Source organism: Notolabrus celidotus, chromosome 2, assembly GCF_009762535.1.
Source record: "Notolabrus celidotus isolate fNotCel1 chromosome 2, fNotCel1.pri, whole genome shotgun sequence".
Lineage (NCBI taxonomy): Eukaryota > Metazoa > Chordata > Actinopteri > Labriformes > Labridae > Notolabrus > Notolabrus celidotus.
Genome location: NC_048273.1, coordinates 225,807 through 243,327, shown reverse-complemented (window position 1 = coordinate 243,327; position 17,521 = coordinate 225,807). Strand labels below are relative to the sequence as shown.

General features: G+C 41.7%; 1 protein-coding gene across 4 annotated transcripts in view; it reads left to right on the top strand.

Moving 5' to 3' along the window:
• Positions 1 to 1,766: 1,766 nt before the first annotated feature.
• Positions 1,767 to 17,521, top strand: part of LOC117806137 (lisH domain-containing protein ARMC9) — a 29,454-nt gene continuing 13,699 nt past the window's right edge. For 2 of the 4 annotated variants that reach the window (XM_034674855.1, XM_034674880.1), the window contains exons 1-17: positions 1,767 to 1,975; positions 2,336 to 2,492; positions 2,650 to 2,775; positions 3,636 to 3,806; positions 4,094 to 4,249; positions 4,363 to 4,455; positions 6,343 to 6,367; positions 7,869 to 8,026; positions 8,291 to 8,389; positions 9,143 to 9,178; positions 12,697 to 12,731; positions 12,818 to 12,929; positions 13,420 to 13,512; positions 15,203 to 15,293; positions 15,553 to 15,676; positions 15,931 to 16,070; positions 17,162 to 17,238. In XM_034674855.1, the coding sequence (XP_034530746.1) occupies positions 2,418 to 2,492; positions 2,650 to 2,775; positions 3,636 to 3,806; positions 4,094 to 4,249; positions 4,363 to 4,455; positions 6,343 to 6,367; positions 7,869 to 8,026; positions 8,291 to 8,389; positions 9,143 to 9,178; positions 12,697 to 12,731; positions 12,818 to 12,929; positions 13,420 to 13,512; positions 15,203 to 15,293; positions 15,553 to 15,676; positions 15,931 to 16,070; positions 17,162 to 17,238 (1,611 nt within the window). In that variant the 5' untranslated portion in view covers positions 1,767 to 1,975; positions 2,336 to 2,417. The remainder of the gene's footprint in view (positions 1,976 to 2,335; positions 2,493 to 2,649; positions 2,776 to 3,635; positions 3,807 to 4,093; positions 4,250 to 4,362; positions 4,456 to 6,342; positions 6,368 to 7,868; positions 8,027 to 8,290; positions 8,390 to 9,142; positions 9,179 to 12,696; positions 12,732 to 12,817; positions 12,930 to 13,419; positions 13,513 to 15,202; positions 15,294 to 15,552; positions 15,677 to 15,930; positions 16,071 to 17,161; positions 17,239 to 17,521) is intronic. The other 2 variants (XM_034674862.1, XM_034674870.1) reach the window with 2 other exon arrangements.

Genomic DNA, 17,521 nt, shown 5'->3' with positions numbered 1-17,521 from the left:
AACAACAGAGGCTCCCCAGAAATGTGTACTGTACATCTATCATCAGTGGCTGACAGTGGTGCCTCAAGTTGAAATATTTTAGTCCTAATATTCTATGTTGATTTGGAGTTTGTAATAGCAAAAGTGCATTGTTCTTTTTCAAGTACAACATTATCAATACAAAAGGGTTAAGACATCATACATATAACATTAAAAGAACATAAAATAAAGTATAATTCTACATTTCAAGTAGGGGTTGGATGGAAAGAAACAGTAGCTATGTATACATTTGCAGTTTTTCTAGTCATTCTAATTGAAGGTTCCAACTTCAATGTTTTCATGGACGCCAAATAAAGTGATCTTGTTAAGACATTGGTGTACATGCATCAAGCATTCAATCTGAATAAAACTGTTTGACAAGCTCAGAGTGTTTACGCCCATCTAATGTCTTAAAATAGAAGGAGAAACCATTCCCTCCGTTTGTTCTTGTGGTTAATGAACACCCCTGTCACTGTGTCATTGTAACGTGTTACAAATTATGTTAAAAAAGAAACAGTCACCACACACCTCTACATTTTCCTCCTCCACTCGCCCCTGCACCATAGATAACATTCTGCTCTTCTCTCGTGACTGTGGATCTACTCTGGATCTGTATTTCATTCATTCATTAATCTATACATGTGATCACATAGGCAGACAGCATGCAAGGTAATTTGGAACAAACACTACAGCAAACTTAGATAATGTGACAAGTCCCCATGGAAAGAGACTCCTGCACGCTGCACAGTTATCATAATGAACCTGTGGGGAACAGCTGTGCAGGAAGGAAGAGGGGTCACTGGGGGAATCAGTCAAAGGCAAGCAGGTGTGCAGGGGCAGGACACACACCACAGGGAACTGGTGGGCAGGTGAGGTACAGTCAGGCTAACACAACATAAAATAACATATGACCCAGACAAAACAAGAGAGGCATATGCAGATGTCATCACGGCAGCATCATAATCAGCTTTAAGTATTTCAACACACACTCGGAACAAAAGGCTGTGCATGGCTGAGACGTTAACACTATAACTTAGTGATTCGTGCAGGCTTCTAAGTAACTTGAATTCTCAACAGCCTATACACTTTTGGAGTCAATCAACTAGTCAATAATACTGATACGATTAAAATGTAAGTGCAAAAAAGTTCATAGAATTACGCGTAAACCTACGTGTTTTTGAAGGCTTTTATTTTTTTCGTTCACGTTCCTGTTTTTCAAGGCTTTTATTTTTTTTGAAGGCTTTTATTTTTGTAACTTCTGGTGGACTTCCGGTGTGGGTGTTATTGCAACGTTTTTAGCTTTGTAACTTCCGGTATGGACTTCCGGTATGGACTTCCGGTGTGGATGTTGTGGCGGCGCCATCTTGCCTGCAGTAGGGTACTCTTGTTTTACATCGCTGTCTTTATTTACTAGAGATGTGACGTCCGCGAACGAGTCGGTCTTTTGAACGGCTCTTTTAAGGGAACGATAAGAACCGATTCGCAGTTGCGAGTCGTTCATTTGGGAGCCGTTCATGTGTAAGTTTGAATTATTCTGATCCAAATCTTATCCTATAACTCCTTCCAGTGATTGTTTCCTTGATAAAAACGAGTTACCCCTGGTTGACTTCTAGAAAATAAATAAATATAACAATGAGCCAAAGAGCCGGTCTTTTGAACGGCTCTTTGAAAGGAACGGCTCCTCAAGATCCGGTTCCCTTCAAAGAGCCCCAAATCCCATCTTTATTATTTACGACAGTCCCCTCTCCTTTCCGGCACGTGTTTCCAGCCCTTTGGTTGCTTGCCTTTTGTTGCTAGGTGTCTGAGCGTCCTTTCTGTGTACGGTTGCCAGCTAGCAGCTAGCTGTGAAGCTAATATCAGAGTTAGAGAACCTTCCTTTGGGGCATGGAGTGTTTAAACTTCGGATGGAGACTTTAATGTGGAAACAACATCAGAAAGAAACTGCTGAGTGAAAAAGGTGAGAAGGATATTCATGTTCTCTTTAAACAAGAGGAACGTTAGCTGATTAGCATGACAGCTAGGACAACATACATGTTTCTATGTTTACCATGGTTTGTGTTCACAGTAAAGTTCACATGATAATCTAATTATTATTTAGACACCTTAATTAAACCTAGCCTGTGTTCATGCTGCTTTAATACTCTGATCAGTGAACAGTGGAAGTTTCATCTGGTTCAAAATATTAAAAATTGACGCTCCAATAAAAATATTTCCCCTCAGCAGCGAATCTGGAGAAGAAGCAAGATTATAAAACTCCTCTGTGATGAAGTTATTTAGTTTATATATAATATATTTAATCTACACTTTATCCTTCCAGGCTCGGTGTGATGCTTCCTGAGAGGAGACACCTTGATGAATGTTTTAACCAGCAGGGGGTCTGAGAGGTTTCTGACATTCACATGAGTTCCAGAGAGGCAGCCAGGATGGGGGACATCTTGGCTAATGAGGCTGATCTTCTTGGGATGATAAAGGAGGTAAGGAAACACATTTAGAGAGCAGACACACAGTTTACTCTAATAAGCAGTGATTAATACAAGAGATGTGTTTTGGGGTTACGTGTTACTCTGTCCTACACTGATAAATTGGAGCTGATGCCATTGCTTGTTTTGTATTTCTGTTCCTTTTTTGCAGTTCCTTAAGTTTGAGGACTTTGAAGACACGGTTAACAGTTTTGACAAGGAGTGCAAAAGCAAAGGCAAGCTTGTCTCGAAGCCTCAGGGGAGCGCTCTCAGAGACTCAAAGACTCTTATCATCCAGGTGAGCGATGCACCTGATGTTCCTGCAGGTGGTTTTTGTCAAGGTGGAAAAACAGATCAGGCATTTCTGGACGGAGGTGTTTAACGCTCTATCCGAAGTGTGTGGCACACGGATTGAGCCAAACCCTGTGACAGCCATATTTGGGGTTGCTCCACATGAATGCAGGATCTCAGCTAACCAGGCAGCAGTGTTGGCCTTCTCTTTACTTCCAACATGGCGGTTCATCCTGCTTCTGTGGGAAAAACACACGCCACCTTCCCAGAAGCGCTGGCTACAAGACATATACTGCCCCCAAATATTACCCTCTCCATTATTATTATTATTATTATTATTATTATTATTATTATTATTATTATTATTATTGTTTCCTTTCTCACTCTTTCCCCCTCTCAGTCATGTATTTTGTATATGTCTAAAATTTAATGAAAATATTCAAATATGTATAAGAATATGGGAGTGGAAAATGGAGAAAATATTTGGCCATACATTGCAAATTATTAGTTATTCTTAGACCAACATGTTTCAGCTTTTGGGCTTCATCGGGGTCTGATAAAAGCCACAAGCTGAATCGCGTTGGTCTAAGAATAAAGTGATTCTTTGTACTATAAGTGTCGCTGGAGTTTTGGCCTTTTTAGACTTTCTTTTCCTGTCTGTGCACTTTGGAAGTTGTGCCACTGTCCTCCACTCTGCCTCTACAAATGATTAGATGTTGCCTCTTAGGACATAAGGGTAGGACAGTCCAGATTGTTAAAGTCACTTGTTTTTAACTTTTTGTTTGTAAAGTTAGGCATTTTTTTGTTATGGCTGATAATACAGACAATATTTTGTTTTCCAAACCCTCTTCTCCTGAATCTTTGCAGAAGGACCTCTTGAGTTCTTTTGACGATGGAGACCACAAAGTCTTCTTCGAGCTGTGGGCCGACCATATTCCTGCTGAAGTTAAAGACACAGACGTTGAGACCCAGAGTCTGGAGTTCTACCTTCACATCCACTTCACCATCTACCCCCTGAGGAGGCACCCTGGCAGACATGTGTGTAGATTCAATTTTACTTACATTTTCTTTCACGGAGTGTTTATCTTTTTGAGTCTATAAAACTAAAGTGTATCTGGGACTCTCTTTGCCCTACAGCTGAAAGTTATAAGTGCTCTTATTCAGTTTGTCCACTAAGCTGTGCTGCAAGCTTTCTCTCAGGGATCTCAGAATCAATCGGCTCTAACTTCTATGATACACGAACATCTATTTCTATAAATGTCAAGTCATCTCTTCTCTGAACTGACATTTTGTGGAATGAAATAAAAACCTGAATCTGTCTTTAGGACCAAGCTGAGTTCGAGGAGAGAATTTCCTTCTTCAAGCGGTACCTGGAGACTCGGGGGGCAGCACTGAGCCAGAGCACAAAGTTCCTGCCTTATTATGCTTTGCCTTTTGTTCCCAACCCAACCATCCATCCCTCCTTCAAAGATCTTTTCCAGGTGCCTTTTTATTTATGGAACTTTACCTACTTGTTTGTTACTAAATACATGTGCAGCATTGTTACCTAACACCACCTATATGATGAGAATAACTCTTCATTCTGTATGTTCAGGACTCCTGGGTACCACAGCTGAAGGAGAAGCTGGAGCAGTTTCTGTCGGTGACACTGAAGCCGTCCAACACCCCGAGGCTGCTGTGTTTATACGTATCCTTCATCCTGGTTTGCTGCCGTGACAGTGTCGTGAAAACTTTTGTGAACAGATGCTTTTCAGTCCTCAGTGACATCATGTGGAGAGCAAATACAACCCCACAAAACTTTTATTGTATGACACATAACACAAAACTTTCACTTCAGCTAAATAGCTTTCCTTGAAGGAAAAGCGTTATTCTTTGAATTATGAATTTAAACTCTTTTCAAGCGGCCAACCTTCGGTCTAAAAATATGAGTCCAATGAGGAAGTGTTAACAACTACAGTTCATGGAGGATCCACTTGAGGCTGGCTCCGGAAGTACCAGAAACCACATACACACCAATTCAAAGAGCCGATCTTTACAGCAGAAATAAACATGTTTAGAGCCTGGATCAAAAGACCAGTGGAGTCTGGATAGATAATTTCTTGATCGGCTCACACTGTGAGGGGGGATATTTTCTAACGCGGCAATTTCAAAAATATTGAGATTACGAGTCTTCCAATGAGAGGCACAGCTGACTTGATTGACAGGCGGGAACACTGTAGCTGTTGGCGAGGAGGTTCAAAGCCCCGCCTCTTTACCTCACACTCGCTCCACAGCAGCAATTTTTATTTTTATTTTATTTAACCTTTATTTTACCAGGAATATTCCCATTGAGATACAAAGTCTCTTTTTCAAGGGAGTCCTGGCCGAGACAGCAGCATAAAAAGTTTCACTAATAGAACAGGACAAAGCATACAGTGGCAAGTAACTATTACATTGATTTATAAATGATCAGTGTTAAGCTTTAAAGCATGAGCACAAGCTGATCACATCATCCTTTATCCTAGTTTTAAAATCCTCCAATAGAATTAAACAGTCCAGTTTCAGGCGACCCTGAAGCTCAAACCAAGAAGAGGGAGCAAAGACATTAAAAGCACTTTTACCAAAAACAGAGCGAGTCTGAGGAATGACACAAAGAATCTGTCCATGGGACCGAAGATGACAGCCACTGACAACTTTAGGAGTCAATAAGGAGCATAAATAAGAAGGCAGCTCCTGAAGTACGGCTTTATAAAGAAAGATATACCAATGCTCCATTCTTCTGTTGTATAAGGAAGACAAGCCTAAACCAGAAACAAACCGCAATGTAGCATGGTACACAGAGTCCAACATTTTCAGAGAGGCAGAGGAAGCATGCATATAAAGAACATCAGCACAGTCAATTACAGCTAGAATGAGCTTTTTACGCGCAGCAAAGGAAAAACAGTGTCTGTTTCTATAAAAGAAACCCAACTTCACCCTCAGTTTTTTAGTAAGACTCTCAATATGATGATTAAAAGAAAGATTTTCATCTAAGAGAAAACCCAAGTATTTAAATGTTGGGACACATTCGATTTCCTCATTTGTGGAGGTGAAAATCTTAGAGTCATTTTTCACCGTCCTCTTGGACTTGGAGAAATACATCACCTTAGTCTTGTCGGCATTTAAAACCAGCCTTAGTTTACAAAGATTCATTTGTACTGTGTTGAATGCAGCTTACAGTTTGCTAATTGCAATATGGCTGCCGCCGCCAATTGGCCTCAGAACAGCGCTTCAGAACCAGTCTACCTCCCTGCATGTGAACACAATGAATGACCACTGTGTTGAATAAATGTGTACCACCCTTCAAAATACACTGAAATTAATCATATATCAACACATGAATCCCTTAATACAATAAAAGTCAACACGTTTGAAGTTATTATACCCTCTTTAAACAGGATGTGAGACATACTGTGTTTGCTAGTTCTTTGTGTGGTCTCACAACTTGTGTGTGTAGATCCTGATCACAGCTTTCATAGAGAAATAATTGCAGGTGAATGTTTTTTCCAAGTGTTTGAGTCATTGTGAGTGTGTATTCTTAACATTCACCTCACAGAAGGAGGGAGGAAGGAGCACTAAAGGTAAAGCTCCCCAGGTTTTGTGTTGTTTTAAAGATATACGTCTTCCATCAAGGCTTAGCATGCGTACAGATACTGACTACAAATACAAGTGTTTGTGGAAGTCAGTGCCTGTGGGGAGGGTGGGTTATTTTAGCCTTCAAATTCACACTCTGGAGAGAAAGAACAGCTTTCCTCTCTGACAGTCACACCTGTACATAACAGAGGTGGACAAATATTCCAGATAAAGGATAAAAACTTTTCTCAGGGCAAAAAAAACTCTGAGTCGTTCACTCTCAACTTTTATGTTGTCCAAATCATGAGGATCAGTCTTAACCGAGTCTTACTTTTTCGCCCTTTTCCTTGGAATGTGTAAAAGAGGAAAAGTCGACTTTGGTGATCGCTGACGATAATTCAATCACACAAAAGTGATGGCATGTGTCTGAAATAAGTTCTGTTGGTGTGAAAGTTATAGAGGAGGAGTAAGATGAATAAATAGTCAAGGAACCCTTAAAGATAAAACCAACATTTAAAATGTTCAGATTTCATATGGTTTATTTATTTATTTTATTTGTTATTTTTATTAATTATTATTTGATTTAGGAAATTCAAGATACAGAATATTCCTTTTTTATGATTTGAAATGTTTGTTTTTACAAAAATTCAATAAAGACACACAAATAATGACAATACAATAAAATACAAATAAAAACAAACAAACAACAAAAAAACAGACAAAACAAATTCAGCCATAAACATGCATTTGACGGATTATTTAAAACGGTGAACATAACAACTCGTCTAATTAGAGAAACATATCAGACCATACACATACCGACACAGACTAACTCATAATGATGCACATAGGCACATGTATATGTATGTGTAAATGTTATATTCAGTTATTCCAAAACAATGTCAGATGAAATAAAAAACAACTGAGGGGGGAAAAGATCAAGCAAATAATCTAACAGATAGAATAAAATCAAATCAACAACAACCACCCTGAGATGAACAGACTAGATGAAGAAACAGACTAGATGAAGAAACAGACTAGATGAAGAAACAGACTAGATGAAGAAACAGAAACAGACTAGATGAAGAAACAGACTAGATGAAGAAACAGAAACAGACTAGATGAAGAAACAGACTAGATGAAGAAACAGAAACAGACTAGATGAAGAAACAGAAACAGACTAGATGAAGAAACAGAAACAGACTAGATGAAGAAACAGACTAGATGAAGAAACAGAAACAGACTAGATGAAGAAACAGAAACAGACTAGATGAAGAAACAGACTGAGAGAAACTTTAGATTGACCTTTACCCCCTCGTGGCTCCTACATGGAGGAGGGAGGGAGGGAGACATGTAGAACATACCTGTTCCTTAAAGAGGAGATTTCATGTGATAGTAGATGATGAACACACAGATTCATTGAGACTTTAATATGACAGATATTCTCAAGTCCCAGGGAGGCTGTTCCTCATGACGCCTCATAGTTTGTGTGTTTGTGTGATATCGTAGAAGCCATTCAGCAGCTCCAGCTCCAGCTGGTGGAATCAGACCGACGCATCTCCAGCTACGTGCGGAAGTACAACAAGATGCAGGCGGACTATCGCACCCTGATTGGAATCACTGCTGACCTGGTCGACTCACTGGAGGCCACCGTCAGCGGAAAAATGGTAAGTCAGCTTAATAAGGGGAACAAGCTAACACACACTGAACACACACATTAACGCAAAGGGCTCGACACACATGGGCTGCCGGGGGGTTAGATTAGGGTGTAGCTCACAGATGTAAACATGGTTTCATATATACAAACATGAGATGGAACAACCCAGCCTTGAATCCACACTGTAGTTTAAAAACTGATAATTATGCGCGTCTATACAGCTTTTCCAATGCACCGTATCTTAAAGCTCAAGAGGCCTGCTGTGTGTTTGCAGATCTCCCCTGAGTACCTGCAGAGTGTGTGTGTCCGCCTGTTCAGCAGCCAGATGAGGCAGAGCGTGGTGCAGAGCACCGACTTCACCCGCCCTGGAACTGTGAGTGAAAGTACACAGATTACTCCCCTCGCTTTTCTCTCCTTCACACCTCTCAATGACACGACACGAGAGCGTACAGTGAGGTGACTCCAGGACAGACATGGGAAATTTAACACAATGGTCGATAAGGAGCCGCTGCCTGAAATCTGAATGTTTGTAAAAACAGAAACCGCCATCAGAGCCTCACATCACAAATTTAAGATGCCTTCGTCACACACAGTCAGTGCTGTGTTTGGACAGGATTCTGAACAAGGAGGGTTTATTTGCTGTTAGGTACACCTTTGTTCTCCTCATTCCACACATTGTGCAGCGGCTCTGAGTGTGTACTCATCCTGCAGTTTGTATCCTGGAAAAGAGTTGGCGGGATCCTGGTTCTGTAGTGATGCGCCTATGAGCGGAGAGATAACCCAGACCGCAGGGCCCGGACTCTGAAACCACAATCACAGAGTCGCACAAAATCAAATGTTGATCCACTGCTCTCTAGTTTCGCACTCAGGTCAAAGGATGTGGTTAAGATGCTTTACAGTAAATACAGTTTATGCACCTTAAGTTCATTTCTGTTATTGATGACACAAACAGCCGAAGCAGCTTCAGAGTGAACTTTATACCATGAATCACGCTTACTGTCAGTGGCCTCCATCGTGCTGTTAAACTCTGCTCTCTGTGATCTTCTGTTTTAAACTGAAAACCTTCTTCCTGTGTGTGTTTTTCTGTGTGTGTGTTTCTGTGTGTGTGACGCTCTTTTCCACAAAGGGATATTACTCTATGAGTCCCTATGATGATGGCTATGTAAGTTTCATATATGTTTCATCTCTCTGTCATCACTCAGGTCCCCACTTCCCACCTTGCTTGTGCCTTGCCGCCATTTCTTTCCCCTCCCTTCTTCTTCTTCTTCTCAGTCTGCCCTCCTCCTTCCTTACTACACATATACATTTCTTGGCCTTCCTTTGTTACCCACCTTCATTTTCTTGTGGTTTCTACTAGATGGCCGTAGTGAAAAAGCAGGCCTGACCTTGTTTGCTGGAAGAATGACCTCCTTTGTGAGGCCACTTGTTACCCAAACAAGAGCGTCCCTTTCAGCTCGTCATTAAATTTGTCAGCTCTCAAAGACCGCGGTCCTTACTCCCTCCTCTCTGCTCTCCTTACTGGCTGTCAGTCCTCTTTTATCAGGTAAACCCTGTCCGTTTCAGTTTTCTCCCCTACACTCAAGTTTTGGAAAGAATTTCAATGGACAATGTGACGGGAAAAGAATGGCCGACATAAGGTGCACACACTCTCACGCTCAGATCGCCAAACGCTGAAGATCCAGTTACATTTGTCTGAAAAGAGCGGAGTGCTTTGTGTGAGCGAGGGTCCTGAAATAATAGAGACACTTAAGTTAGAGACATGAAATGATCAGTCAGAGCCAGAGATGTATATGATAATAATAATACTTTATTTATAAAGCACTTTTCAATACAAGCAACGAAATGCTTCACAGTGGACAATATAAACAAGAAGGAATGAAATAAAAACTTAAAACATACAAACTTATAAAACAGACCCTTAACATCAGAGCTAAAATTAAATAAAATCATACAATAAAAACTGTCCTGAAAAAATGTGTCTTGATGAACAGGGTTGCAAAATTCATTTTTCAAAGTTGGAAACTTTCCACAGAAATAAATCAGGACTTTAACTAAACTGAAGGTTGGCTCTTAATACGGAACTTAAATATAGTTTGGTAAAATATATTTGATTATAATCCGGACTAAAACAACCAGATTTCATCCTGTCCTGTTGACTATCTCTGCTATTCCTCAATCACATACACACAGCACACTGCTTACTGCAGGGCTACTGAGACCACGTCCCCTACACGCACTGTGCATTCCTCCATCACATGAAGCACACATGATCTCTAGAATCCTGGACCACACTTTGAGCCCAGAGCACAGGACTATTGAAACCACACATGTGAGCCTGTGGACTCCACACAGTGAAGTAAGTCTGGATGATATTACGTGGTAATATATTTAACAAATTAGATTTATGGTACAAAACAAATATTAATGCTTGGATCTGATACCTTTCCATTGAATTCCCAGTTAAAGCTGCTGTTGGTAGTCGTGATATAAACATCAGTTCTGAGAGAATGTCAACACGACCCCTCCCCTCTCTGCTCCCATAACCCCGCCTACAAAAGGTCGTTGTGCGCCTTCTATGAGGAAGTAACGGCTTCCCAGCCAATCAGGGCGACATAGTGGGGCCGTCACTCGACCAGTCAGGACAGAGGGTTGTGGGGAGTAGCTCTGATTGGTCCATGATAACGGGAACGAGGGGAATAATAACATTGCTTGACACAAAGGGATTGGAAAACACAGAGATATCACCATAATCTCAAATTACTCTACTAACAGATGAGTACCAATGGGTATTATGACCTTTTCTTCAAACCCAGCAGGAAAAAGTTAAATTTTTTACACCATTCCTACCAACAGCAGCTTTAATTCCCATAAATTCAGATGCAAAGTTTCCAATTTGTAATATTTCTAAAATTCCCCACCTTAACTTCCCATCGAAATTAACCAAAAATGTTCCCCCCCTTTGCGACCCTAGTAATGACAAAACAAGGGACTGACTGCAAGCCTGATCTCCTCTGGCAAGCTGTGCCAGAGTGAAGGAGCCCTGACTGAGGAAGACCTGTCCCCTTTAGTTTTCAGTCGGGTCCTTGGAACAGCAGAGCACTGCCAGAGGATCTCAGACTGTGACCAGGTTTGTAGGGGGATAAAAGCTCACAGATATAGAGAGGGGCAAGTTGTTGGCATGTTGTGCTTTAAAAGTCAATAAAGGAATCTTAAAATCAACAGGCAGTGTAGATGAAATCAGGGTGATGTGGGCACATGTTTGAGTTCCTGTTAAAAGACGAGCTGGATTGATTTCTGACTAAGACATGTGAACAGAGAATCACAATAATGGAGACGGGAGGATTTAAAAGCGTGAATGAGTTTCTGAAGATCTTTTGTTGACATTAAGGACTTGACTTTTGATATATTTCTGACCTGATAAAAACAAGAATGGAACACTTTTTTTCATCTGTGGCTCAAAACACAAAAATGATTAGTATATGAGAGAAGGAGGATTTCAGCGGGGTTGATTTTCCCTCCTGGCAGCCAGGGTCAAATTCTCTCCTCTTACATAAACAAGCAACTATTGTGCTTATCAGTATCATAAATCCAACACCATCCCTCCTGAAGGGATTTCTTTTGCTGCTCTGCTTGGGGTAAACCTACCTGAGACGTGGAGCAGAGCTGTCTACTGAGACAATAACAGGAACAATGCGTGCCCCTCGGTCGTCCCCACGGTCACAACAGACTAAATGTTGAGAGGACACGTTGAAAGAGATGAAGAGTAAAGACAGCACTTATGTAAACTGTGCATTGTCACAGAATCCAGGTCAGGGCTTTGTTCCGTGATGTGTCAGATAAATCATTAAGTTTGACCCGGCGCTCCATACCTCCACAGGTGAGGGGTTTCCCTGTGAACAGGAGGAAACAGAGGAAAGTATATTACTCTGCTGATAGCTGGTTATCGCTCTCGGTCCACCCCTTCAGGCTCTGAGCGCTCCAGTGTCAAATGTCTCAGAGAAACACGTCCCTCTGCCCTTCAGGGTTCTGCTCACAAATGTTTAGACTGAGAGGAATTTGGGAACAAATCCAGGTATCAGTGTTGTCCTCCACTTCCGTTTTACCTGCTACTCCTCAAAGCAAAAATGCAGCCGGACCACCTGATAGCTCAGACGACACGGATCACTCCCCTGACCTTACACTGCTCTCGCCGCAGGCCCAACCACCCAGGCTTTAGATTAGATTTCAGAGCTTAAAATCCCCCTTCAATAGCCCAAAACACTAATCACTACTTCTTTCACCCGTCCTCTACACACCCACACCGACCGACAACATGATTATTCATCACTCTGCTCAGAAGCTTGGGTTTCCTCGTCTCTGATTGAACATCTACACATAGGCTCACACATGAAGGCTGCTTCACACTAACCTCAGCTCCCTGGTTCTTTTAATACCTGTTACTGACTGCATGGGCAATGTCTCCAAACGAGAGGGGGATTCAGCATGCACCAACACGCATGATGTACGCATGTCTAAGAAGCACTAATGACCTTTAAACCTGTAGCTTTAGATGAAGGTTAGAGTTTGGTAAGTAGAAGGATCAGGTAGATGATGAAGGATGAATAGTTGCATGTGTTATGTTGGTGACACGTTCTTGAACACACTCTGCTCCTCTGTTTTAATTGTGCCCTCCTCTTTCAGGCCTCTTCAATGCTTCGAGCGTCCATCGCACCACCGTAAGTCTTCTATCTGACGTGGTTTTCTGCTCATCTCATCTGTGCTCCATCAAACAACCTCACATGCTTTCATTTTTGCACCTCAGGAGATCCAAGGAGGTGCCAATGCTGCCCTCACTGGACTACGAGAAACTGAAGAAGGACCTGTGTGATGGCCCGGATAGACTCCAGGCGCTGCTGCTTCAGGCGCTGCGATGGGTGAGTTCATATTACCTCTGCATGTCTCTTTTTTTAGGCAAGGTAAGGCAGCTTTATTTATAAAGCTCATTTCATACATGAGGGCAACTCAATGTGCTTTACATTAAAACATTTAAAGCATTTGAAACATTCAGACAAGCATTAAAGAACAGAATTAAAATTACAAATATGTTAAAAAATTAAATTTAAATTTAAAGTGAGTTAAAATAATCTAAGATAGGAAGGCAGTGGGAAATAAAAAGGTCTTAATATTTGATTTCAAAGAGGTGAGAGTTGGAGCAGACCTGCAGCTTTCAGGGAGTGTGTTCCAGATATGTGGAGCATAATGACTAAATGCTGCTTCACCATGTTTCATTCTGACTCTAGGGACTGAAAGCAGACCAGTACCTGAGGACCTCAGAGGTCCAGATGGTTCATACAGTAGCAGCAGATCAGCCTAAACCATTCAGTCATCCTTACTTAAGTGTACCTTTTCTTTGTCATTTTTCAGAGACTGACTCGCTCACTCCCTGGGGAACAGAGAGACACGGTGCTTCAGGCTTATATCAGTAATGACCTGCTGGAGCGCTACAACACCAAACAGGTTGGACCAGCATGCTACAGCCTTCATATCACTGTAGTTTTCATGGGGCGGCTGTGGCTCAGTGGGTAGAGTCGGTCGTCTATTTATCTGTTGGCGGGTTAATCCCAGCCTGTCCTCAGGGAAGACACTGAAATTTCTCCCGCTGTCGTGAGCTAATACTGGTGGTCCTTTCCTTTCAACAGTTAATTAAGAACTTACTCCAACACATTTTTTTGTTTGGATTTTCTCTCACGTTGAACAAACATCATGTGGTCTCATGTTTGGCTATCAGGGAGGTGTTTGAAGTTTAAAGCATGTTTGGATGTGAATCAGCTGTTAAAGGTTGCACTCCCGGCTGACAACTGACCGCGTTCATGAGTCGACAGAAAACTGGACTCTGTGAGTTTAAAGTGTGTTTCTGTGCAGTTCTCTTGTTGTAGTAAATCCACATGCTGTAGTATGAGCCTTCACTTTATACGACTATGGGTCAGAGCAGATTATCAGCCTGCTCCTCACGTTGATATTCAGCATGTTTTTGTTTTTTTTAAGTTATATTTTTGGCTTTAAGTCCTTTATTTATAGAGGAGGGGACAGTGGACAGTGGATAGTGTAGGAAACCAGGAGAGAGTGGGGGATTGACATGCAGGAAAGAGGCCGCAGGCTGGATTGGAATCCGGGCCGGTCGCTACATGGGCGCACAACTTAACCATTCGACCAAATCCGCGCCCGTATTCAGCAATACGATCCGTAGCTGTTTAATATTGCCAGTTATACACATTCTGTCGTGAAGGAAATTTAGATTTTTGTTTTTAACATGGAAAACTTTTACGTTTTTTAAAAATGATAAATCGATAATGGATCATTAACATTTTCAAAAATTGATCACGGAAAATACTTAAAATTTAAAGTCCTTACTGTATATTACTGTATATTACTGTATAGCAGCCTCTGCCATCAGGGAGTGAATTTGAGAGAAAGACTAGAAAAGAGAGACCAACATCTTGAACTGGCGTTCTGTAAGAGCTTATATCTTTGCCAGTGTTAACTGATGAGCCAACATGTACAGGAGGAGTTACAAGGTCAGATAGAGCTAGAGTTACGTTACTGTCTCTACAATAACTGGACTTGATATTGTTCCACTAATAAATCTCTTCTATTGTCTGATTTAAAGTATATTTTTTCTTTTGTCTCTTAATCTGAGCCGAGACGTCCTCTCACATGTCGAGCTGAGTCATATTCACTTGAGCAATTTCCTTTTCTTGTTCAACAAAAGCCAAGACCATAAAAACATATTGTATTTCAGATTTCATCCTCAATAAAAAGCCTTTCAGTAAGAGCCACATGTCTTTCTCACATGCCTCATTGTTTGTTTGTTTCTCGTCACATTCCCTGACTCTGTAAAGGTATTGTCTTTAATATGGCGTCCTATGGCTCCGGGCCAGAGGGCTGTATGTGATCCTGACCTCACACCTGAGCCCTTTGTCTTCCTACTTAGTGTTCAAAGCCACGTCTCAATAAAACCACCGTGGAGAGGAACTGTAACAGCAGTGCCATGTCGGTTTCATTATCAAATCACTGCTTTGATCTCCTTTGTTTGAGTAAAGCGAAGACACAGAACGACTGTTAGAGAAGGGAGTAAGAATCCCTGAAACATAAGAAATGTGACCTCAAATAAATCCTCTTTAACTAACTTTACTTTCTGTTTTTACAGAAAAACGTGCTTCACTTAATCAGATCCAAGAACGAGGTTGTCCGACAATACATGGCTCGTCTCATCAATGCATTTTCTTCCCTTGCAGAAGGTAAGTGCTCGACTACCACAGACATCATCGGCTCAGCTCATCATTCCTCCGACATCAGTCATTGTTTCAGATAACGAGACATCGCTTCATGGCAAAACTCTGAGGCTGTTATGACTCTGAAGTTCCTGCAAATCATCGTCCGACATTTTTATTCATGCTTAAAACAATGAATTTCTATCATAACAAGGACTTAGTTTCCCTGCCCCTTTAAGAGGTTTGTTTCTTCCTCTCTGATATTATTCTTTGTTCCTGTTCGCAGGCCGGGTTTACCTCTCCCAAATCCCCGTTCTTCTCCACCTCCTGACCGAGGCTCTGAGGACCGAGGAAAAAGAGTCTCTGACTCGGGAGAATGTCCTGGTGGCTCTGCAGAAACTCAGCCTGAGGTACAGGATGTCTGAATATGACTCCAGTTTCTTTAAAACCTTGCCTGTCCAATTTCTGTGGAAGGTGAGGAATCACCAGCAGAGTGCATCCTTTGTTTAGTCTGATCATAAAACAATGAATATTGAAACTACATAAACACGGACGGAGAGAACTGACTCGTTGACCTAAAGAGGAAGACTCTTGGCTCAAATTAAAAAGTCTATTTAAAAATCTCCAATGATTTTTCTATTTCTGTGTCATCGTGCTTTCTCAGGAGGAACCAGCAGACCGCCATGATAGCAGACGATGTGATCAGCTGGCTCGTGGATGAGCTGCAGGACTCAGACTGCCTGAGTGACTATACCTTAGAGTACTCTGCAGCGCTGCTCATGAACCTGTGCCTGAGGACCAAAGGTAAACACAAGGGAGGGGGAGACACAGGGACAGAGTGTTTTAGTTCTTGAAACGATCATTGAATATTTATATTTTTGGGGGGGCTTTTTGCACCTTATTAGAGAGGGGAGGACAGTGGATAGTGCTGGAAACAGGGAGAGAGTGGGGGAGTGACATGCGGGAAAGGGGCCGCAGATTGGAATCAAACCCGGGCCAAATGCTTCAGGGCACAGGTTAGGGTTAGGGTTAGGGTTAGGGTAAGGGCGCGCAATTTAGGGTTAGGGTTAGGGTTAGGGCGCGCAATTTAGGGTTAGGGTTAGGGTTAGGGTTAGGGTTAGGGTTAGGGCGCGCAATTTAGGGTTAGGGTTAGGGTTAGGGTTAGGGTTAGGACACACAATTTAGCCATCAGGCCAAATCCACGCCGGACTTGAGCATTGAAGATCATAAATTGAAGCCTAAACTCATGCAGGTTGCCTCAGATATAACAGTGTTCAACAGTGTGTGTATACATTATATGTTATACTATGTATATACTATGTGTGTAGCATGCTCAAAAATAACACGAGTGGAAAAACTTCCCCATGGGGATTAATAAAGTAATTTTCTTTCTTTCTTTAACAAGCTGGCCCTGCAGTTCTATGAGGGGTTCTTTAAGTGCAGCCTATAAAAACTAGAAGTCAGAATAAATCAGTTTCTTAAAGCTGCAGAGAGTCTCTCTGTAATCGTGCGAGCACTGTTTGATCGCATTAAGAGCAGAGACTAGGACATTAGTGTTTGGGTTTACATTAAATATGAGTTTTGAACTTTTCTTCTGAACACAGCGCTTATGGCTGCATTTCATGTCCTCTTACATCATATCTAGAGTGCATCTTTGTTCACGTCACCCTCACTTTACTTAACATACACCATGAACAAAAACAGTCCTCCTCTTCTTTGTCTGCAGCGCCCTTTTTACTCCCTAACTCCCCGAGGGTCTGCTGTAGTAAAATAATGCAGCACGTTTGATTTATAACGGGTTTTCATTCCTCTGCACAAAGAAAGATTTAGAAAGAAAACTAAGAAATGTGTATGCATGTGTGTTCATGTGTCTGCTGGTGTGTGTGTTTGTGCAGGAAAGAGGAAGTGTGCAGAGAACGCCAAGCATGTGCTGAAGGTTCTGACTGACCTCCTCGGACATGACCACCTTGAGGTGATGCTCACATCCGTGAACACACACACAGTGCATACAAGTCCCACTCAGAATAACATGGATACGGCATGAACAACTTATTGAAACATGAAGTATAGGGACAGACAAAAGGAGAGCTGTTGGAGCGCTGAAACTAAAATTTGAATCAAGGTCGGCATCAGTGAATAAATATCTGCTCCTGAAATCAGTTTGAGTCGTATGTGAGTGATTCTGTAGAATCAGGCACATCCAGGCTTGCTGTAGAGTTCATGTTGCCCTCCAGCATGTTGGCAGTCAGTATAGA